The sequence below is a fragment of the Anguilla anguilla genome, chromosome 16 (assembly GCF_013347855.1).
Source record: "Anguilla anguilla isolate fAngAng1 chromosome 16, fAngAng1.pri, whole genome shotgun sequence".
Classification (NCBI taxonomy): Eukaryota; Metazoa; Chordata; class Actinopteri; order Anguilliformes; family Anguillidae; genus Anguilla; species Anguilla anguilla.
In genome coordinates, this window is record NC_049216.1 from 17,532,980 (window position 1) to 17,555,295 (window position 22,316).

Sequence of the window (22,316 nt, forward strand, 5' to 3'; positions counted from 1 at the left end):
CACACACACACGTACACAAGCACACACACACATGCACACAAGCACACACACACATACACACAAGCGCGCACACACACACACACACGAGCGCGCACACACACACACACGCACACACACAGGAGCGCACACACACACACGCACACTCACACTTTAGCCCAGTCCTACCCAGCGATCCTCCCGTTTTGTGTCCAGATGATCCGGGGCGGAGCGGGGAGCGCCTCTACGGCACATCAAAGAGCCGAAAGCGTGACGCCACTCCATGGTTACGCAGCGCGCCGCCGGGCCCCGCCCCGCAGATCCGTCGGTATGGTGATTGTTCTCATAGCAGCGAGGAAACCCTTTGAAGCACAAAGGGGCGCGCTTCTCTGCCCAGGAAGCGCACTGTCAGAGCAACACAGCGGCGTCACGAACGCCACACAACAGACCGCCAGTCTGCCTCAGCCAGCCTCATAGGGAACCCTGGCCATCACCAAATCTACAGCACATTCTAATCCTAACAACTGGGCCTGAGAACAGGAACCGTTTGGGGCGATGGAACCGTCCTGAGAGATGCTGCACCCGTCCCACTGCGGACACACGACTTGCAGGCTCAACGGCCACAAGGTCCAAGGAGAGGGAGGGAAGGGGTCCCAATCTGTACATAATTCGTTCAGGCAAAGGGGGTCATCTCCAGCTCCAGTTGTGCTTTTCTAGCCACTTTAAATGCTCCTTTTCCAAGTCCTTTTAGATGAAACCATCTGCCAATGGCTAAATTATAACTTTCACCTCACCATTTCATTCTGCAACACAACATGCATTTGATATATAAAATATATAGCGAATATGCTACCAAATAGAATGGAATACATGTTCTACATTTGGACTATTTCACCCACATCATGGCATCCTCCACCCAGCCCTAACCTGACTGCATGTGACACCTCCCTCTGCAGAAAGGCAGGCTCGTGTACTTCAGGAGTATGGAGTGGAGTGTGAGAGGGAGGAGGCTGGGGTCTTACCTTGGCACACTCCTCCAGGTCCTTGTTGTTGAGCAGCGCATGGTTGATCCTGAACACGATCCAGTCGAAGAGAGCGCTGTACAGCGACTTCGCCATGGAGTCCCTCACCGTCCCGGCCTGCAGGAGAAAGGGACAAAACATTCAGGTTCGGAGTCCGGAGTCACTCTGGACCAATCACAGACAAGCGCTCTAAACTGGAGGGCAGTCTGATCCCCAGGGAAACTCAGGAAGGGATTCGGGGGGGTGGGGTGGGGGGCTCCTTTCTGAATAAATTCCCCTCCTAGCCCTGTTCGGACGCTTGCGTAACACGGATCAGAAAGATGCCTGATAACGGACATCTCACGCAGAACAGATTCATCTGCAAACTGGATGACCGTCCCAGAGACCGGGGAATTACTCTTTTAATTCCTCAAGACGAGATCTTCCGCAGCACAAGCCGCTTGGGGAGTGAGATCATGGAGCAGCAGTAACACACTGCCACCACCTGCTCCCCTACAGTCTGGCTCCAATCAGCAGGCCTCGATAGCCGCACCGCGCCGACTTGGTGAAGGAGGGACAGAAAGCACCTCAGGCTATAATATTTTCCCTCCCTTAATCGGAACGGGATCAGCGCCTCTTGGCGAGCTCCAGTGCTGTGTGTGTGAAGAGACGCGCTGTGATCAGCGGACACCGTTAGCGGGAAGCGCGGAGAGCAGAGAGCAGCGCGCGCCGCGCAGTCACAGGCCAGGGCACAGAGCGCACGGGCTGACACACCGAGGCGTGTAACGCACTTCCTGAAGCCCTGATTAATGCCATTACCCTCCACGATGACACTCAGCGGGACGCATCCACCCACACGCCCGTCTGCACCAGGCCCCGGGGCCGCGGCCGCTCGCGCGTGCGTGCGGACCGACGTCGCGCTCACTTCCTGTGAGGATTAGCGGCTGGTATCGCGGGCTTCGGGACAGACGGGCGTAGGGCGTTACGCAACGTTCAGCGGAGGGCGATGACGGGCGAGCGTGTCCAGAACTGCGCCTCCTGTACACACACAGAGGGGTTCTGACATCACGCTCCAGGCATTCACACGGCAGCCACAGGAAGCCGCGTCCACGGCCCGGGGCGCAGGAACACACGCTCTCGAGCTGACGCGCATTCCAGGCGTACATCGTCACGGCGATGCGCTGCGTGACGCAGTACAGTGGATCAGCCGCAGGTGGACAGCTCGGCGCTGCCAAAACTGTAGTCTGACTCACAGGATATAGACTGTGGGTATAAGCCTGCCATTGGCCGACTATTTCAGTCAGAATTCCCCTCCCCTTCCGCCATCTGCGTGTTACCGAAACTGAAACATGTGGCCAGACAAGTCTAGCCAGTCCCTGCAGCTTGCCCCTGTTCTGAGAAAAAAGAAATTAAAAGCCGGGGAGGCGGGGAAGGAGGTGATTTATGAGAATCACGCAGCGCAGCAGCAGAAGGAGGCGGGCAGGGGACCTGAAGCAGAGCTGCAGTCTGCGCCTCACTGCGGGACTGAAGGCTCTACGGAGCGCTGTGATCCATTCAGAGCTCAGGGACACATCACACTGATCGGGTTCACACGGCACACACACACGCTGCAGACGGCGCTGAGACAGCTCAGCCCTCTGACTGACGAAGGAGCGATCAGCACAAACGGGGCGTCTGCTGTGAACCAACCCCAGCGCTCAGTGCCATTTTTGGGAGCGAGCGAAGAACGTGACTAAAAGGAAATTCCACCCCCCTCCCCACCCCCACCCCCACCCCCTAATGGGGCTGAGTAAAGTACACACAGACCGAGCCCTGCTTGGACACCCCAGCACACAGGAGTGGAGCCATAGTAGGCAGCAGCAGCCTCCGGCCTGTAGGTGGGGCTCTGGAGCGCAGAGAAGCGAATCGCATTCCGAGGTAAACATTCCAGTTGGGTGACACATGCCTCACCAGGTCATACTTCATCATAATCCTGTGAACCCGAAAGTTCAGGGGGAGTTCTGGGCCGTCCCACAGGCTCAGTATAGCGAAGGGGAGCGAAGGGCGATAGTGTTACTCTACCTGCCATCACATGACACCCGCAACAGCCAATTATCTATTGTTAGGAGGGGAGAGCATGCTCTTGAGGAGGCTCATTGGCTGTAAATCCCCGGCTCTGGCAGGATGCCAACACATTATTGAACATGTGTGAAAGAACAATTACCTGCTGAAATGAAGGTGTCTGTAACCAGGACGTGAGGTCACAAAGGAATGGCATTTTAAGCAGTTAAATACTTTGCTTTTGCTTTTAGTTTAGGCCTTTTCATTCTTTTCATTTGGTTCCTTAAAAGGAAATAATTTTGTGAGTGTGAGTGTGTGTGTGTGTGTGTGTGTGTGCATGTGTGTGTTAATACTGTAATGCTAAATGAGACTCTGATCACTGGAATTGGAAACTTTCAGCTGGAGGACACAGAGATTTAGAGCATGATGGAACATAAAGAAACGCTTTCCGTTTCCCTCTCTCTGTCCAGGGCACGTCTCTAGCTTACAAGAACTCATTGTGAGATGAAAGAAAAGGACAAACAGGGAAAAGAGAGTTTTCTTTTGCCGCCAAGTGTTAATCTGTGTTTCTAATTAACTTTAGGAAGTTTGGAAGCACTTAAGAGGATAGCCAAGCAAACAGACCTCACACTAGTGGAAGAGAATGATTACACAGCTCCACATCACCACCAGATAAGATGCTTTTCAGGTTCAGTGAAACTATCATCTAGTGGATTATTCCAAGCTTCCAAGCTGTGTCAATGAAATCTCGTATTACTAAACAATCTTTAACTTGGGGAAGTTTTGCTAGCGTCATTGATCTTGACTACACAGTAGCTCCTCCTCCTAGTATGTCATGAAAGATCATCTTATGGGAAGACACACAAAAGAAGCTGAGACTGCTTAAGGAAATGGCTTTCAATGCAAAGCACAAGCAAAACGTGGAGATCCAGAAATGTATTCACAGTGAGAACGGGCTGGTTACAGATTTCGGTTTTGTGCTTGGCGCATACTAAACCTTTAAATGCACAAGCTCTGATAGACAAGAACGTGAAAGCACCACATATGTCTGGTGCCCAGGACGAGCTGGACTAAAATGAAAATGAAAATGAAAAAGATCAACTTTAAATACGAGGGCAAGGATTCACGAGGGCTCATTAATCTTGATTATTAAATGTGCAGCGCGCTGCAGACCAAGCAGAGACTAAACGGCACAGAGCCTCTCACTGGGGCTGACCTCAGTTCTGAAAGCACAGATAAGAGCAACAGAGGAGCGCTCTCTGTGCGCTACAAACCGGCGTATGTTCACCGCAGCTACGCAGCGCGGCCTGGCCCCCCTGCACTGACCCGGGGGCAGACCACTGGCAGCTGCAAGCGCACCTTCATTTGATGTGTGCTGTGAAGTTTGTTACCCATTTATAATAGCTCCTCTGCTGCTGCCAGACTGCTAATGAACTCCCCTCTGCCCCCCCCCCCCCCCCCCCCCCCCCCCCCCCCCCCCCCCCCCCCCCCCCCCCCCCCCCCCCCCCCCCCCCCCCTCCGCCCGACACCAAGCCACCCCCAGGCACACGGTGCAAATTCAGAGCCAGGTTTAAAGTAGATCCAGAACCTAAATTTTTCTTGGACTCAAAACAAATCCACGAGACCCGGGAAGGCCAAGGCAGCAACTTCTGAGGCAAACTCAGGGGCCGGGGGCCAGTGGAAAGCATGCTTCCAATTTATTCATTATCACAGGTATGACAAACATACTCGTAAAGGGGCGGGGCTTTCATTGAACAACCTCTGGCTGCAGAAACGAAATCTGCTCAGAGGACCTGGCCGCTCTTCTCACAGAAAGCAGCTGAAGCAGCGACTCGGGGCCGCGGCTGACAGTGCTGGTGAGGTCACTGCAGCTTCACCACGCACACATTAACTCAGGAGCCTTAGTTACCCGCTGCTCAATTTACAACACATTAAAAAATGAGACTCCAATTCCAGGAATTCCTGAGGATAACGGTCGTCCTAAAAAAAATCTGCTAATTATTTGAAGGTGGCGAGAGCTGCTTGGGTGCCTTAGGCTTATTAGCGCCGCTAGCACAAACGGTGAAAAAGAGGCGAAATACAGAGGCCTTCGCTCGTCCGCAGCACAGTGCCCAGAGAGAGAGAGAGACACCTGACCTCAGTATCTCCCTGCAGCTCTACATAAACAGCCTACCGTAGGGCGTGTCAGTGGAGCCTACCGTAGGGCGTGTCCATGGAGCCTACCGTAGGGCGTGCCCATGGAGCCTACCGTAGGGCGTGTCCATGGAGCCTACCGTAGGGCGTGTCCATGGAGCCTACCGTAGGGCGTGTCCATGGAGCCTACCGTAGGGCGTGTCCATGGAGCCTACCGTAGGGCGGGTCCGTGGAGCCTACTGTAGGGCGTGTCCGTGGAGCCTATCGCATCAGGGCCTCTCCACGCAGTTCCGGTCCAGGGTCACAGAGGCCCAGCCTACACTGAGGAATATGACGAGCCTTTTACATTCCTCCCCCCTTCTGTATTATTGATCTGCTTTTTAATGATTGTTTAAGAGCAAAGTCAGAGGGATCTGCACGCCCACTCCCAGTAGCTATTTATATTTACAGCCCTGCTTGGATTCAGAACTTCTGAACTCAGCTGAATTTTTAAGTTCTCCGGGCACTTAGAGGGGCCGAGAGAGCCGAACCTGTGGTCTCCCGTGGACTCAGGAGAACCAGGCCCCAACCTCAGCATCAGCGACTCCATTACCGCCACAGCAGCCCAGCAGCAGACCCCGCCCCCTCCCCACTCTCCCCCCAGAGCAGAACTTACGGACAAGCCACCCAAGCGGCTGACAAAGAAATAGGAAATATTTGTTACATTTTAATACAATACTTAATGCTTCCTCCCCCCTAAGTAAAACGTGTCTGTGCTTCCCATCAGAGTGGATGTTGTGGGGAGCTTTATGAGCTAGGCTGCTCACTCTAACGGCCTGCAAACACGGCTGGTGGGTCTGGGCCTGTGTGAAAGTCCTGCATGGGGCTCCTCTGCACGTGGCTGGGCTGCCCCTCCCCCCCTCCCGCCCCGGGCCCCCGGCCCTCCACAGGCCCCTCGGGCCCTTCCCACCGGAGCACAGACTCGCGAGCCTCCACAGGAGCTCAGCTCCTCTCCGTTTTTTTAAGGATGGGGGGAATATGAAAATAAACTCCACAGCCCTGTTCTTTTTCCCACTGGGTTCCGGGAAACGGTGCAAGAGGCCAAACTCAAACGGGGTGTCACCACTCCCCTGTCCGACAGCCCGCGAGTGGGACACGGGACAGCGGAGAGGGCGAACACGCGGGGATCGATCCCCGGTAAACAAGCCCAGTCTCTCAGCCGAGAGGGGGGGGGGGGGGGCGGCCGCTCCCGGTGTGCTGGGCAGTGTGTTTACACCGCCGGCTCTGCCCCGTGTCATTACAGCGCAGGCTGGATTTCTGAAGGCCGCTCATTGTGCAGAGAAACAAGCCCCCGCTGCAGCCCGCGCTAATGCAGAGGACACGGGGACTCTGACGGACAGCCCTCCTTCCTTCCTGTTTCGCACATTCCTCATAATCTGGGCTCCATTGTGATTTGTCCCTGATCACTAAAATCCCTTTCGGGGAGAAGCCTGACAGACTCTGAGGGGCTTAATCCAGCTGTTTCTCCCTAAGATCCCTTCTGTGCAGGACAAAGCGAAGAGGGCCGTAAACCAGCAGATGAAGAGCAGGCATGCACTCAGAAGGTCTCCTGAAGACACTGCTAGCCTCCCCTGTGCCAGCTCTCCTGCTGTTGCTCGATGCCAGAGAGCCCCACCCCTCCCCCATAAGGGTGCTTGTGTTTATTAGTGATGTCACATGACGAGCGTGTCAGCCGCGTAGAGGCGCAGCGCTCGCGCCAGGACGCGGACGCTCTTCCCACGCGGGCGGGCGGGCGGGCGGGCGGGAGAGCGCCAGGAATTCCAGCCCTCCCGCTGGCTTCTCAGGGGCGAGCCGCCAGAGGCCTTCAGGACCACTCTGTTTACACTGGCCCACCGTCCGCACGGCCACTCGTTTGCTCATGCCTGGGACACAAGCCTTCCTCACATTCCTTCAGACTGAGCACGGCCGCACATTCCCCTCCACGAAAACAACCCCAGAGCTGCAGCGGTGACACGTCCTACACACAGAGACTCAAGGAGACATGAGGTTTCTGTAGGCTGAAAGCTTCCTTGGAGTGATGATCGCCAGGCTTGTAGAGTCAAGGGGACTAACACAACCAATCACATGGCTTGGTAAATAATCACCAAGGCCCAACATTACAGCTTATTTACTTGTGAACGTAATAGGAAATATAAGACGGTTACTACCGGGTAATGATTTCTTAGAAGCAGACACTGGTAGCAACACATTCTAACAGTTTTTCCTCTTCAAAATTCCTCCCCACTTCAGACAGGAACCAGGAAGAGGAGTCAAAGTAATAACATTTATTGTCAGGTCACTCTATGGCTTATCTAAAATTGCACACGTCATTAAGAGCTCATTAGAACCGGGAACAGTCCTGGCAATTTCAATGCCAAGATGAAGCACTTCTTGAGCTCGGCCAGTCCTCCAGAAGGGTGGGCGGGGAACTCAAAAGAACACCTCAGGCAAGGGATCTGTGTGCCTGCAGAACAATGGAGCTCCTTCCAGAACCCGGGGCTCTCTAAGCAAGCAAACACGACCGCTGGAAAAGGAGACGCTTTTGTCCTGAGAGAGATACTTTCCAAAAGAAGCAATCCCTGCCAAGCTCTTTTGAAGGGTTCTTATACAATAACAGGGTTTATGTAACACTGGACCGTCTTGGAACCCAGAGCTGTACTTTGAGTGGCTGGTAAACAAAGACGTCAATCTCCCTGACAACGGAGCCGACAGTGACCTTGCAATTTCTGCGCATGAAACCAGTCAGCGCTCCCTTTCCTGAGCTGAAAAACCTGATTTTTAACGCCTTTTACCTCAGAGCTGAGGGGGCCCTCTCACTCCCCCAACGCGCCCCAGGCCAGCCAACTGAAATGTGACTGCAGCAGCGAGGAGTGCCTGAAGTTCAGAGTCCTGACAGCATGCAGAATCAATCCTGTTTTTGGACGGAGACCCGAGCGCTGACGGCACCAAGCGGCTCGCGGGATGGAAAGCAGAAGCGTCTGCCATGCGGCACTCTGAGCAGTGGCTGCGCGTCAGTTTTATTTTTTTTCAAATGAGACAAAAAAGGGAAAAAAATGCGCTCCCCTTAACATTTTCAGCCTCTCACATTCCTTATTTGCAACATGAACGGAGCGGAGGCCGCAGCTGGGCCAAAAGGCAGGGTTACGGTTTCCACGCCGACCGCGCTCCGGCAACAGATACCAAACCTTCGGCTGAACGCGAATGCCGGAGGGAAGAAACGCGGCTATTGTTACCGCACACGGGCGCACGGGCACACAGCCGCACACGAGCAGGACCCCGCTTTCAGCATTCCTCACGCCCCTCTCCTGTTCCATACTGACGACTGAGAGACTGACTTAGCTCCGGGAAGCTGGGAACGGTCACGGATTTGCAAATTCTGAATACTAATAAAAACAGACATCTGATTTCAGACGGCAGAAATGTGGGTGAAACAAATGAAATAAAATACGCTGCTCACACTGCTTATTAACTGAGATCGAATATCTACTGCGCAATGCAAAAACATCGAAACGCACTTTCTTTTGTCTGAATGTATGAAAATGAGGAAGAACTCGATCACCCCGCTTCAGGAGCGCTGAGGAGAATGTGGGGAGCGGAGGGAACACAGCTGGAGGGGGTAATCAGGAGATCTGTCAGGCAGGGGAACAGTCACCTTCGGCTCTATCGGTGCGCATTAGCTGCACAGGAGAGGGTTTAACTGCATCACAGCCATACTTATCAAACTCCAGCTTGATCTGAAGGCCCCAGGGGCCTGAAATGAGGACCCCGGCCAAGTAGAGAAAATCTGTCCAATGAAAATGCCGGCCGGTGGCAGATGTGCACTCTGAAAAAGCCCTAGCGTGCCTGACAGGGGAACAGGAAGCAGAGTCCCACACTTGTTGAAATACAGGCCCTGGCCACATTCGCCACACTTCCAGAAATATTTCATCTACATTTTTTCCTCTTTCCTCCCCTTACTCTCACTCTCTTTCCTTCTCTTTTGAGGTAGCAAGCCATTAACCGTTTCAAGGCAGACAAAAAAAGAGAAATACCATAGCAAAAACTATTATTCTTACTATTACCTTACAATAAACTAATTAAAAAAAGCTTTTCAAGGCTGAAATGACATTTGGAACAGCAGTGATTCCACGGGTCCAGGCCTAGAAAAATGAACGACCCCGACAGTCTGCTGTTTGCGCAGAGCTGCATGCTGGCTGTTGCACCAGCAGCGGCTGCGCAGACGCCTGTCCTCCCTGACTGCGTCTGACGAGCGTCAGCCATGCAGCACAGCAGACCCTTCCAGCCTTCTCCTGTGACAGCACGCATTTCAGCAGGCAAAACCACGGCTGCACTACAAGCACTATTTATTAACCTTGAACACGATGACAGGGTGCAGAGAAGCTATTGTCCGGCTGAGTGATTGTTGGTATCGACTATGAAAATGCTTGAATTTTTTACGTACACTCTGTGCAATTACCACTGTCAATACTCTCTCAGCACTGCAATGGGGTGCCTACAGACATCCCTTGGCTAACGCCAGTGGGGCGTCGAGGCCCTTCAATGCCCTGCTCAGCCGCAGGCTCCTCTTCAACGGGGTCCTCTGCGAGCGTTAGCCACAAAAGCGCAGCTCTCACACGCGCTGCGTGTCGCGTCTCATTTCCGTCGGCCCGGCACGCGCGTGCAGGAGACGAGAGGATGGCGCACGGGGTCTGAACAGAGAGCCCGTCCCGGGGACGCCAGGACAGCCACAGGCCCGCGACCCGCCAAATCCTTCCACTTCCTGCTTCACTGCCTGCACGTCTACATGGATCACATCTATGATCCCACACTGGTTCTGTTTATTGAATTTTGTTCTCTTTTCATAAAATAGCAAATGGCAGTGGGGCGTAAAGCTCTACTTACAAATCGCGCACATGTATTTGTTCGGTTAACACTCAGCATCTAGTTAGCTACAGTAGCTAGCCTGTTGGATGTAATACATTCTAATTTCTGCTTGTTTACAGTGACTAGTTTTCCCAATCCTTTTTCCAACCACAGATAAGATTGTGATAAAAATGCCTGTTGTATCAGATGCATTCATATCCATGTCTCATGGAAGCAACGCCCAGGAAAAGGAAGAGCGATGAAGAAGGACCTGCGTGTGATGCACCAGGATTCGGGAACGCTCGGCAGTCAGGAAACCCGCTGCTTCTGAGGAAGCATGAAACCCATACAGCATTCCAGCGGAAAAAGGAAGTCACTGAGGTCACATGCGACAGGAAGTGCCACATATATAAGGAAGGACAGCAGGACCACGTGATCGCTGAGACTGTGTGACACGCCCTGACCCGACAGCAGAACAATGGCCGCTCTTCTTCAATGGGGCCTGCAGGCAGGCGTGACACATGAAGCCAATTCAGCGACAGCAGGAAGTAAAAACTAATGAAAACCATTTCACAAAAAAGGCTAAATTTGGTTTAAACAAATTACAGCTCAACGTGCAAACGTATTCTCGGAACATGGGATTTTTTTGGGGTCACATCAGAGGATCTGGTTTTGACACAAGTCCTGTAGTCTCGCTCACCTCAGCCAGCTTGTAGGGCACTATGAGCCTCTCCCCCACAGTCACAGTCTTCCGTGTGGTCAGGGCTTCAAACAGCATTTCTTCTTTCACCTGTGGAGAGACAGAGATCACCTTGAGCTGACTTCCCACAGCAGTACCAGCACTGCGAGGAGCAGACACCTGCTGCCAGCATGCCCAATGCAGCTTTACACAGCTGGCACAGGCAACGGAAGCCAGGAAACCAAGAGAAGCAATAAAAGCTTTAAAAAAAGCAAATGAATTCAGTCCATATCACTCGATACTGCATGGAGACCGGAAGGGAAATATTGGTACATTTTGCAGAGTGTAAAAATATCCAGCACGGATGTGTTCAAAGCACGATAGAGTACAGAGACATTCTGTGGGAAACTGCTTTAAAACTGCATTTTTCCAGTGAGCACTGTAATTATGCGCATTCTGAGGATGACTGGAGCTAAAACCCGAGCTGGGGGGCAGCTGTGTCTTTCAGCTGCACTCAAATGGCATGAGCGCGCCTGCCGTGCACACGCACAGACCTCTCCAGACACACAGCCCCACTCTGATCTGGCCCCAGAGGGGAACCCTTCCGCCCCCTGACCCCTGGGGACCCGCGCAGGAGAGAGCGTGCGGTAGTGGAGACTCTGTCATCATGTGCGCTGAGCAAGGTCACCCCAGCTCTGAGGACCAGCTGCAGGGACGCGAATGGGCTGCGTGACCAGCGCCACCCCCCCCTCCCCCAACCCCCCTACCCAAACTCAGCACGCACAGCCGAGACCTCAATTCTGCTGATTGTTCTTTTCTTTTTTTTTTACGAGTTTGACAATATGCCAAAATAGATGAAGTGGCATTTTTGGGCGTGAGAAAGATTTATTTCCAATTACTGACATACGGGCCCCCGGCAAAATCTGTGCAGTAAACATCCGGCGGAGGAGGGGCGCGGGGGATCAGGTGACTCGGACTTCTGAGCCATGTTCGCCAAGAACAACTGTTGCTAGGAAACCGAGTGAAGGCTGTGCCTGGAAAGTACAAGGAGTGCGCAGACTGGTGTGGTGTACCAGACAGAGCCGGCGGCGTCAAGCCAAGGGTTACGGTTCAAGGTTGACAGACAGAGCCAGTGCTAATGTGAAATATCTAGCTGTCAATGGATTGCGGAAAATCCTCAGAACTAAAATTGACAGTGCAGGTCTTTCACGTCACCCCAGGGCTGGGCTCGTACACAACTCAATACCTCGGCTTGGAAGCCGAATGACCCTTCAGCAGTGACAGGGGAAATGAATTCCAGTGGACTTGGCTTAACCAGTCATCTGACAGCAACGAGGACGAACCCCGCCCAGCCCACAGGACTGGGAACAAACGCTGACCTTTACAAGAGCTGTCAGCTGTGACACGCGCAGAACTGGAGACAGCGCTCTGTTACTCATGTGCTAGTGGATCACTGCCATCACTGCTCTACAGCTGGAGCAGGAGGGGAGGAGCCCAGCGCGATTAACACGCTGCAGGGGGAGGAGCCCAGCGCGATTAACACGCTGCAGGGGGAGGAGCCCAGCGCGATTAACACACCGCCTCCGTCCGTTTCCTCCTGCCCCACAGGCTCTGGCCAGCAGCAGCTGCAGTGGAGAGTTCTCCAAGCCTGGCTCCCATTTAGCCAGCGCGCGTCCTGGCGACCTCCCAGGGCGAAAGTTCCCCATAATGCACCTCCTGAGGGCCGTGCCCCCCATAAGGGGCGCTGCTCCCTGTCACCCCTAAGGACCCGTTTCCTGTCTCTCTGAACGCCATCCCTCCAGGAAGAGTCTGCAGGCCTGCAGCAGCCTGCTGCCCAGGCCGGCCCCCTCAGCGCGGCGGGGGGGCGGGGCTTCCTGCAGGGGGGCCCACAGCCCGGCCTTCCAGGGATCACATCCGCGCCCTGCAGGGGATCCTTTCTGTTTGAAAGCAGCCATCAATCAGAGGCTGATCTTTCCTGGACTGCAGAGGGACTGGTGAACATGACTAAGAACAAGCCTGTCATGTTCACATCCTGGAACCTTCAGCTCTGGTAAGACGAGCTTCATTTGGGGAAAGGAAAATAAAGAGCCCCAAATTGGCCAGGGCTTGAGTTTATTTTTTATTTCTTTACCCCAAAAGAACTCCCTCCAAGGGTGCAAACACAGGCAGCTGGCCAGAGGAAACGAGCAGCCTTCCTTCCACAGTGAGCGAGGAGCAGCTGGGGACCTGCAGCATGCACACACCTGCCTGGGCCCCCTGCAGGAAGACCAGCGCACCACGTGACATCACATGACCTCAGCTCTCAGAGCGTGACAGCGCACCACGTGACATCACCTGACCTCAGCTCTCAGAGCGGAGACAGCGCATGCCAGCCAGGAATAACACACAGGGTGAGTAAGTGTGCTGCACACCTCAACACCTGGCAGGACTGAACATCTCCCGCGAGTCACGCACTTCCTCCACCATTTTAACCGCTTCCGCTTCCTCTGTTCAGCCTGTTTTTAATGTACTTTTCCCCCCCATCTTCCCTGTGCCTCCCTCTCTCTGGTCTGGAGACCAGATTGATCAGTTCGGCGAACCCCCACCAGCGGAATAAGAAAAACGATGCTCCGCCCCTCACTGCGCGGAGTACGCCACCGTCCCGCGGCCTGCGATGAGACATGCTACGTGTAGAGCGCCTTTCAGCACCCAGGACTTCCATTCCCACAATTCCCTTCACCCTAAATAAAGCGTCTGGCACATACCGCGCGCACATGTGCGCCGGGCTCTCTCTCTGCGTCGACGTCAGCTGGAACCAATCAGTGTGACCTCCTTGAACATTTCAACCAATATTGGAAAAAAATTATAACTTGGACTTTTCACTTTTAGTGGGGACCAGGCCTTTTTTTGATAAGTGTATGACTTTTATCACATGACGTCATTTCTGTGAGTGACTCTTCTGAGGGGAAGGGGGCTGTGGTGCTGACAGGGCCCTGGCCGCTCTGTGCAGCCGCTCCAGCTCATCCGGTCTCCACACTGAGAGCCTGTGAGGCGGCATGTCGGCCATGCAGAGGAAGGCCACGCCCATCAGCCTGGGCTGGGCTCCCACAGCTTTCATTTCAAAAACAAGAATGTGTGCTTTTATTATTTTTTTGTTTTTTTAGAAACGGACCTATTCCCTTTTCTGATTGCATGTGGGATTCATTTATCATTGTTGACCGGGCTTTCACACAAAACCTCCAGTCAACCTCTACCACTCAGACTTCCTCTTTCAGAGATAAGAGGATATTCCTCAGTCACACACAGTAACGTGCAGACAAACAGACAGAGGAATCCAAAGCACTGCATTCTAAAGCCTCGCAGTCACACACCCAATATGCCACAAAACAGCAAACCCCACTACTTCTCATTTACAGCAGTGTGTGTGTGTGCGTATGAGTGTGTGAGTGTGTAAAATAACCACAAAGCAACAAAGGAAAAGAAGGAAGTGGAGAGCTAGAACAGGAAGTGGAGAGCTGGAGGTCTGGCTGATATTAAACCAGCGACCAACGTTTCCCCCACACGGGGCCTGCTGAATATCAGGACTGCTACACAGATGAGAACAGGGGAGTCAGAGCAACAGGGGAGTCAGAGCAACAGGGGAGTCACAGCAACAGGAGAGTCAGAGCAACAGGGGAGTCAGAGCAACAGGGGAGTCACAGCAACAGGAGAGTCAGAGCAACAGGGGAGTCAGAGCAACAGGGGAGTCACAGCAACAGGAGAGTCAGAGCAACAGGAGAGTCAGAGCAACAGGGGAGTCAGAGCAACAGGGGAGTCACAGCAACAGGAGAGTCAGAGCAACAGGGGAGTCACAGCAACAGGAGAGTCAGAGCAACAGGGGAGTCAGGGCAACAGGGGAGTCAGGGCAACAGGGGAGTCACAGCAACAGGAGATTCAGAGCAACAGGAGAGTCGGAGCAACAGGGGAGTCGGAGCAACAGGGGAGTCGGAGCAACAGGGGAGTCAGGGCAACAGGGGAGTCTCAGCACCCAGAACTAAACAGCACATCTGGTGAAGAAAGGCTGCTCTCAGGAACCAAAATCAGCGCATTGCCTTTCCTCCGGCTACAGGCTACATGTAAAAAAAAAACTAAATAAAAAATGAAATGAGAAACGGTCTTATGACTCAATAACCCAGCCAAAGGCATCACATAATTACAAATGATCAAATTATATGTTGCATGCAAACCAGGCTCTTATGAAGGAATCTCATTTTCCATCTATCACTCCCTGGTGAGGGACCGTGAGAGTTGCGGACAGATCTGCAGCTGTCTGCAGGCTAGAGCGCTGAGTCAGCACGGACTGACACAGACAGAGGGATCCATAGTGACAGCACAATGCCATTCATCTAAAGTTATGTTATGCAGATATACGACCACATTTCAAACCTAATACACTTTGGGATACGTGCATGCAGCTGCTGCAAATCTCACATCAGCACTTACACAAGAGCAACAGAGTGTTTGGAACACATCTATTGAGAATTTGAAGTAGAATAATCAATATCTATTAAGGAGAATATATCTGTAAAAATTATGCTCAGGCAGATGTGATCCAACTAACATGAGTTGACCGAAACCTTAAATCACCCCTGTTCAAAATAAGCACGTTTTCCTACAGCCAATGGGACGAAGGCGGAGGGCTGGACGTGGTCAGTGGGGGGTTCGGATGGGTCAATCTTCATAACAGGCACAGGCGCTGTTTAAGGACAGACTGCAGCCTCAAAGGCGTGTCTAAGGCCTCCTACCTCAAGCAGCTCTGACACTACAGGCAGCACTTCCAGGTTGCAGATGTCGATGGAGTCGTCCCGATAGGTCTTCTTCTTATAGCGGATATTCCCCAAGTGAAGGATGGCCGACAACAGGGAGAAGATCCTGCACACACAGGGGGAAGATCACAGCACGTCAGACTGTCTGTGACAAGCCTATCTGGTGACATTGTGGGCCTCAGTCATGTGACCTCACCCATGTGCATGAATGTGTGTATGTACAGATACGCCAGAGTGTGTGTGTGTTTGTGTGTATGTACATGTGCCTGTGCGCGGTTATATGTGTGTGTGTGTGTGTGCATGCGTGTGTGTGTGCGTGTGCATGCGTGTGTGTGAGTGTGAGTGTGAGTATATGCGGGAGCATCTCTGCATGTGTGTGTATGCTCCTGTGTGTCTGAGCCACAGTGACTTGTGGGGACTTACTGTTTTCTTGTGGCAGGCAGGAACCCCACCATCTCCATGGCCAGCTGCAGCCGCTCAAAGTCATGCTTGAGGTCCTCCCCCTCCACCGTGAAGCAGTCCTGCCAGTTTCAACAGCGAGGGGCAGAGTCAGAGCGCCGCCACAGACTGGGCCGCATTCCTGGGGTTTCTCCCGGGAGCTCAGGCTCTGCGCTCACCTCACCCCGTTTAACCCAGGAGGACACCCCCATCTGAACCCCCGCCTGAACCCCCGTCTGAACCCCCGTCTGAACCCCCGTCTGAACCCCCGCCTGAACCCCCGCCTGAAGCCCCGCCTGAACCCCCGTCTGAACCCCCGTCTGAACCCCCGTCTGAACCCCCCGTCTGAACCCCTGCCTGAACCCCCGCTCAACATTAGGCACAGAGGCTGCACACCCCACAGCACTCCCCACGGATGCCAGATTCAGGGACAGGTGAGGCGAGAGAGCCGCTTCAGGTGATGCCCACCAGCAGCCCAGCAGTGCCGGCTGAGCACGACCAGAACACGGCAAGGCTCGCCCAATCAAATAACTTCCCACAATGCCCCTTTCTCAGTGTGTGACTGCGGAAGCCGCAGATTCCTGCTCAGTGCGTAACGGCCTCTCCCTCCGCACACCCGCGGGACCGGGTGGGTGACTCACGGGGACGCGGTAATTTCGCGGTTTGGCCGAAGCCAGCCGGGATGCCGCGCAGCTCCGCGTGAGGACACACACTCCGCCGTACGCTCCACTCACAGCGGAAAATAAGAGCTCATTTTCTACCCGCTTCATGGAAATCTGGCCTGGACGCAAAGACAATAGGCAAAGCAGTAATTTTGGATGGAACTGAATGCATATGGGGTGGGGTGGGGTGGAGTGAAGGGGGGGGGGTGGGGGGGGGGGGGCGTGTTGCTCAAACAAAGGGTTGGTAGCAAATAGACAAAAATCAAGAATTTCCATCCTGCAGAACAGGAGGGGCCAACGAATATTCTTAAAATTTATTCAGAGTGAACCCACCCTGCTCACGCCTAACCTCGGCTACGTCAATCTGGCTCCCCTCCAGGAGACACAAAAGGTAGCGAAAATATGACTGTTAATGTGATTCAAATCAGATGCGCGAGACGCGTTCCTTATCTTCAGACTGCGGAATCTGTGACAAGCGGGGACTGCACAGCATTCCAATATCGCGCCTCCGCCGCTGCCAAAACACCAGAGACTTCCTAAAGGGGCACGGCCTGTCACACAATGTGATGAGGCGGTATTCAGAAAATGTAAGTTATGAAAAAAAAATGGAAATAACTATTTGCAGTACAGGCCTTTTACGGAAGGGTTCGCTTTTCAAAAGGGGCACACTGCAGGGCCAAGCCGACCTGGGGACCAGATGTCCCCACTAAGATCCTATTCTATAGTTTCACCAGGGCGGGTGGGCCATCACCAAACCCCTGCTCCTACCCATGCGAGGCCAGCTCAGCGGGCACACAGGGCCAGGGCAGACCTGGGGAGCCCAGCTCAGCGGGCACACAGGGCCAGGGCAGACCTGGGGAGCCCAGCTCAGCGGGCACACAGGGGCCAGGGCAGACCAGGGGAGCCCAGCTCAGCGGGCACACAGGGGCCAGGGCAGACCTGGGCAGACCTGGGCAGACCTGGGCAGACCTGGGCAGACCTGGGGAGCCCAGCTCAGCGGGCACACAGGGGCCAGGGCAGACCTGGGGAGCCCAGCTCAGTGGCACACAGGGGCCAGGGCAGACCAGGGCAGACCTGGGCAGACCTGGGGAGCCTAGCTCAGTGGGCACAACAGGGGCCAGGGCAGACCTGGGCAGACCTGGGCAGACCTGGGCAGACCTGGGCAGACCTGGGGAGCCCAGCTCAGCGGGCACACAGGGGCCAGGGCAGACCAGGGGAGCCCAGCTCAGCGGGCACACAGGGGCCAGGGCGGACCTGGGCAGACCTGGGCAGACCTGGGGAGCCCAGCTCAGCGGGCACACAGGGGCCAGGGCAGACCTCGGGAGCCCAGCTCAGTGGCACACAGGGGCCAGGGCAGACCAGGGCAGACCTGGGCAGACCTGGGGAGCCTAGCTCAGTGGGCACACAGGGGCCAGGGCAGACCTGGGCAGACCTGGGCAGACCTGGGCAGACCTGGGCAGACCTGGGGAGCCCAGCTCAGCGGGCACACAGGGGCCAGGGCAGACCAGGGGAGCCCAGCTCAGCGGGCACACAGGGGCCAGGGCGGACCTGGGCAGACCTGGGCAGACCTGGGGAGCCCAGCTCAGCGGGCACACAGGGGCCAGGGCAGACCTGGGGAGCCCAGCTCAGTGGCACACAGGGGCCAGGGCAGACCAGGGCAGACCTGGGCAGACCTGGGGAGCCTAGCTCAGTGGGCACACAGGGGCCAGGGCAGACCTGGGCAGACCTGGGCAGACCTGGGCAGACCTGGGGAGCCCAGCTCAGCGGGCACACAGGGGCCAGGGCAGACCAGGGGAGCCCAGCTCAGCGGGCACACAGGGGCCAGGGCGGACCTGGGCAGACCTGGGCAGCCATGTTCCCCACTTTAAGGAGAGAGCGGCTCTGTCTGGACGCCCCGTCCTCCCTCTCCATACCGGGGAGGAGGGAACGGCACACAGACCCCTGAAACCAAATCGCCCGTCAAATCTGGGCTCCTCTCGCTCTCTTTACGGTTTTGGGGAGAAGAAGAATTCTGCTCGTGTTTGCTTAGCTCCCTTTCAAATTTCCAGAGTAGGAAATATAAAAAGGGTCATTTCTAAACTTAAAAGCTGTAATTCTTACCAATAAAAATACTGCAGACTTGAGACATTTAAAGTGCTTTTAACAGTCTGAAGATCGTAATGAAATCTGAGGGAGGACTTCACAATTGCTGGGCTTTATTTGATTCGGATGATAATAACCGTCATTTGAAACATTTAACACTGTACAATTTCAAAAACCAAAGACACAGGACGCAAACCAGCGTTAAAAATCTTGGAAATTCGCCAATCCCTGGATTCTGTAGGCTACTAAAATGTGGAAAACATTTGGTATGCCGAGTGTTGTAAAATGTTTTAAATATACACACACATAAATAAAATCTACAGATATGTGTACATATGCATTATAAATATATACATATATGTTTCTTATACATGTGCATATAGACATGTATGCGTGTTTGTGTACAGTGTATATACATATATATACAGACACATATGTACACATGCATACATCCGTAGATACAATAGAACCTCACAAATACAACCCATTTTAAAGTCAAAATACTCAGATTTTAATTTTAATCTATTATCAGAATCATTACTTTACTCAAGTGCTATTCTTTTAAACAGGTACTCATAAAAACGTGTTATTTTGCACAAGAAAGTACCGTCATCTCATAACGCCGCTCCCTCTAAAGCGTGATTTTAGACAGATCCAACAGGCAGTTGCACGAGGAGAGCTTTTATTATCAGTGGAAAGTGAGAATTGCTTCCATTTACAGAAATGTCCATTCTTTTGATCAGCGATAAAAACAAAGAGAGACTATGTATTGTAAGGAGCTTGAAAACGCACAATTGTGTAAACTACACCAGGGTTCACACGCTGTTCAGTAGACTGATAATTTGGTAGCTCTAAGGTTTATACCTGTGAGGTTCTACTGCATGTATAATGTCTGCATATACATCCAGATTATTCCCATTGTGCGTGCATATTTTCAATGATTTACCTGAATTGTGCAAAAGCAGAGAGCAGATGAATTGTGGTCCAATCACTATGCCAACAGAATAACTTACCTCTTTTCCCAAAAACTACAACCGTTCATTAACTTACACTGTCAGCAGTCTCAGAAGAACGTGAGCTAGAGGGATTCTCTATGTCTCCACAGTGTGACAAGCACAGAGCAGAGCAAGAGAGCATGCCACACACACACACACGCACGCACACACACACACACACACGTGCGTACACTCACACGGACGCAAAGGCCTTTCCACCACACCAACACCCACCACCATGAATCACCACAAAATCAAACACAAAAGAACACACCCACACCACGTTTATTGGTCATTGGCTTCTTGTGTCGGCCTGTATTTCTTGTGTTTCCTGTGTTGACCGTGTTTTCTGTTGATGCTCAAAGAAGAAAGCTTTTCATTGGATGGGGGTGGGGTCAGGGGGCTGGCATAGGCTCATGGGAAATTACAGGAGCACAATGATTTAGGGAAAAACGAGAGTTCCTATTTAAAGCATAAATATATGTCTATAAGTCTGCACTGTACTGTCAGAAAGTAAGGACAGCTCTATGTGAACTCTATGACACATTGGAAAGGTCAGAGGTCACACAGGCCTGGCGGTGGACAGGTGGTGTTGAGGAAGAAGAGCTGTGCTGTGCAGCCATCCCACATGAACACAAGAACAGCCCTGGGAGAGAGACTCGGGTGGGTGGGGGTGCGGGGAGAGGGGGCATCTGTTGCATAAACAAGCTCACAGTTTTGTGCATAGAAACCTTCCCCTTCTGAATAATAGGGCACTTATCGGCACGCTATTCGATCTGCGCGAGGCGCTTGCTGGCAGATGCGGCTCTGGCCCGGGATCTGGGTGTATAAATAGCGGGAGCCGGGGCTGGGCGACGCCAGCCTCGCTGCCCGCGGGGAGCGGCCGCACGCGGTACCAGCCCAACACAAGAAATCACAATGACCAAAGCAGACGGGCAGGAGGCGGGAGGGGCGGTGCACTGCAGCGCACAATGCACAAATAAAACCACTACATAGAGAGGGCGAGGGAGACGGGGGGGGGGGGGGGGGGGGGGGGCTGGCTGTGCGCAGACGTGCGTGAGACGAGCACTGCAAGCGCACGGTGGAGAAGCAGTGTTCCGTCCCAGCAGCACCCACACACAGGAAATACTGACCGGTTCACTCTCATAGTAACTTTCCCAATGCAGCCTGACGGGTTTCTTTGTCATCTGGAAGTTAAGGTAGACCGGGTTAGGAAGCAATACACACACACACACACGCACGAACACGCAGACACATACACACACACACACACACACGCACGAACACGCAGACACATACACACACACACGCAGACACACACACACAGACACACAAAGATGAAACATGCTGTTAAAATAGACGAAACTTCCTACATACAAATACCAATGCACATATGGATGCATACTCACAAACACACGTGTTATCTAACACATACAAAAGCACACGTGCACACACACGTACACACACACGTGTATACACACACACACACACACACACACACACACCCACACAGTGAGTCATCAGCGTGGGCCATAAGGATCTCCTCTGTTTAGCAATATGGCTAAAATAGCTCATTACTAGGATCATTCAAGCTTTGCTTATGCACTGTGTCAACAGCCAGTGGGATTAAAGACGCCTGAGAAAAGCTCTGGGTTTCCTTTTGTTTCACCAAACACACACTCACAAACACAGCGCCCGCGATTCGAATAAGATCATCAGCCCTTCCAACCGAGGCAAAGAAAAGGAGAGGTTTTTGTGAATAAAGAGGCTCTGTCCCTCTCCCCGCCAGCTCCAGCAGAACAGAGTGAGATCCTCAGCGCGCTTGGAGCGGCTGTCAGGCAGGCCGGTCTGACACACAAGATGGAGAAGTGTGGGGAGTGACAGCAGCGCAGAAATATGGGAGGAATTCTGGGGTTTGGGCTTCTGTGGAAGCAGAGGGGCCACGGTGTGGAAAGCACCAGCCAGGCAAACGCCAGCACTGAGCATGAGATGGGAGCTGTTACTCCTCAACACGCAGAATACTCCTGAGCGTGTCTGGGGCTGAACACGCAGTAACGTCTGACTGCGTCAGCTCTGTGGACAGCCGCAGAGCTTTGGGCTTCAGCTCGTGAGAAGAAACAGACTGCGTCTGATATCCCTGACACTGCCTCTGAGAGTGTGTGCGCGTGTGCATGCGGGCGTGTGTGTGCGTGTGTCGGTGAGATGCTGGGAGGCTGTGTGTGTGTGTGTGTGTGCGTGCGTGCGTGCGCATGTGTGTGTGTGCCGGTGAGACTCTGGGAGGCTGCTGTACAGAGGCTCATTGGCTGCCAGATGTCTGACACGGATGAGCGGGCACACAGAGTGGCACACCAAACACACGACCCCACTGTGTGCCAGACGACCGCCCCACTGGCAGACACGCTGTGTTTCCATGGAAACGAGGGTGAGGAGGAACGGCGGTTTTGTTGGGGAGGGGCGCTGGTTTTGTAAGGCCTCTCTTTTAAAGGCTATGGTCTGTGTGCTGAGAGGAATCAACAATGGAATCAGTTTCCTGTGCGCACTGCTTTCCTCTTTCCTGTTTGTGAAGCGAGAGTGAGCCTGTCTGCGGCCACACAGGGGCCTCTGGGAGAGACAGGCTGCACACACACACACACACACACACACACACCACTGACACACTGACACAC

The 22,316-nt window shown here is 53.5% G+C and overlaps 1 protein-coding gene across 5 annotated transcripts in view; it reads right to left on the reverse strand.

Annotated features, from left to right (window-relative positions):
- The window catches only part of LOC118214770 (unconventional myosin-IXAa-like), a 163,179-nt gene that overhangs the window by 52,825 nt on the left and 88,038 nt on the right, over window positions 1-22,316 (reverse strand). For 4 of the 5 annotated variants that reach the window (XM_035394977.1, XM_035394974.1, XM_035394973.1 and 1 more), the window contains exons 6-10: window positions 20,784-20,837; window positions 15,897-15,994; window positions 15,453-15,579; window positions 10,711-10,800; window positions 999-1,115 (exon numbers count right to left, since the gene is read on the reverse strand). In XM_035394977.1, the coding sequence (XP_035250868.1) occupies window positions 999-1,115; window positions 10,711-10,800; window positions 15,453-15,579; window positions 15,897-15,994; window positions 20,784-20,837 (486 nt within the window). The remainder of the gene's footprint in view (window positions 1-998; window positions 1,116-10,710; window positions 10,801-15,452; window positions 15,580-15,896; window positions 15,995-20,783; window positions 20,838-22,316) is intronic. The other variant, XM_035394975.1, reaches the window with a different exon arrangement.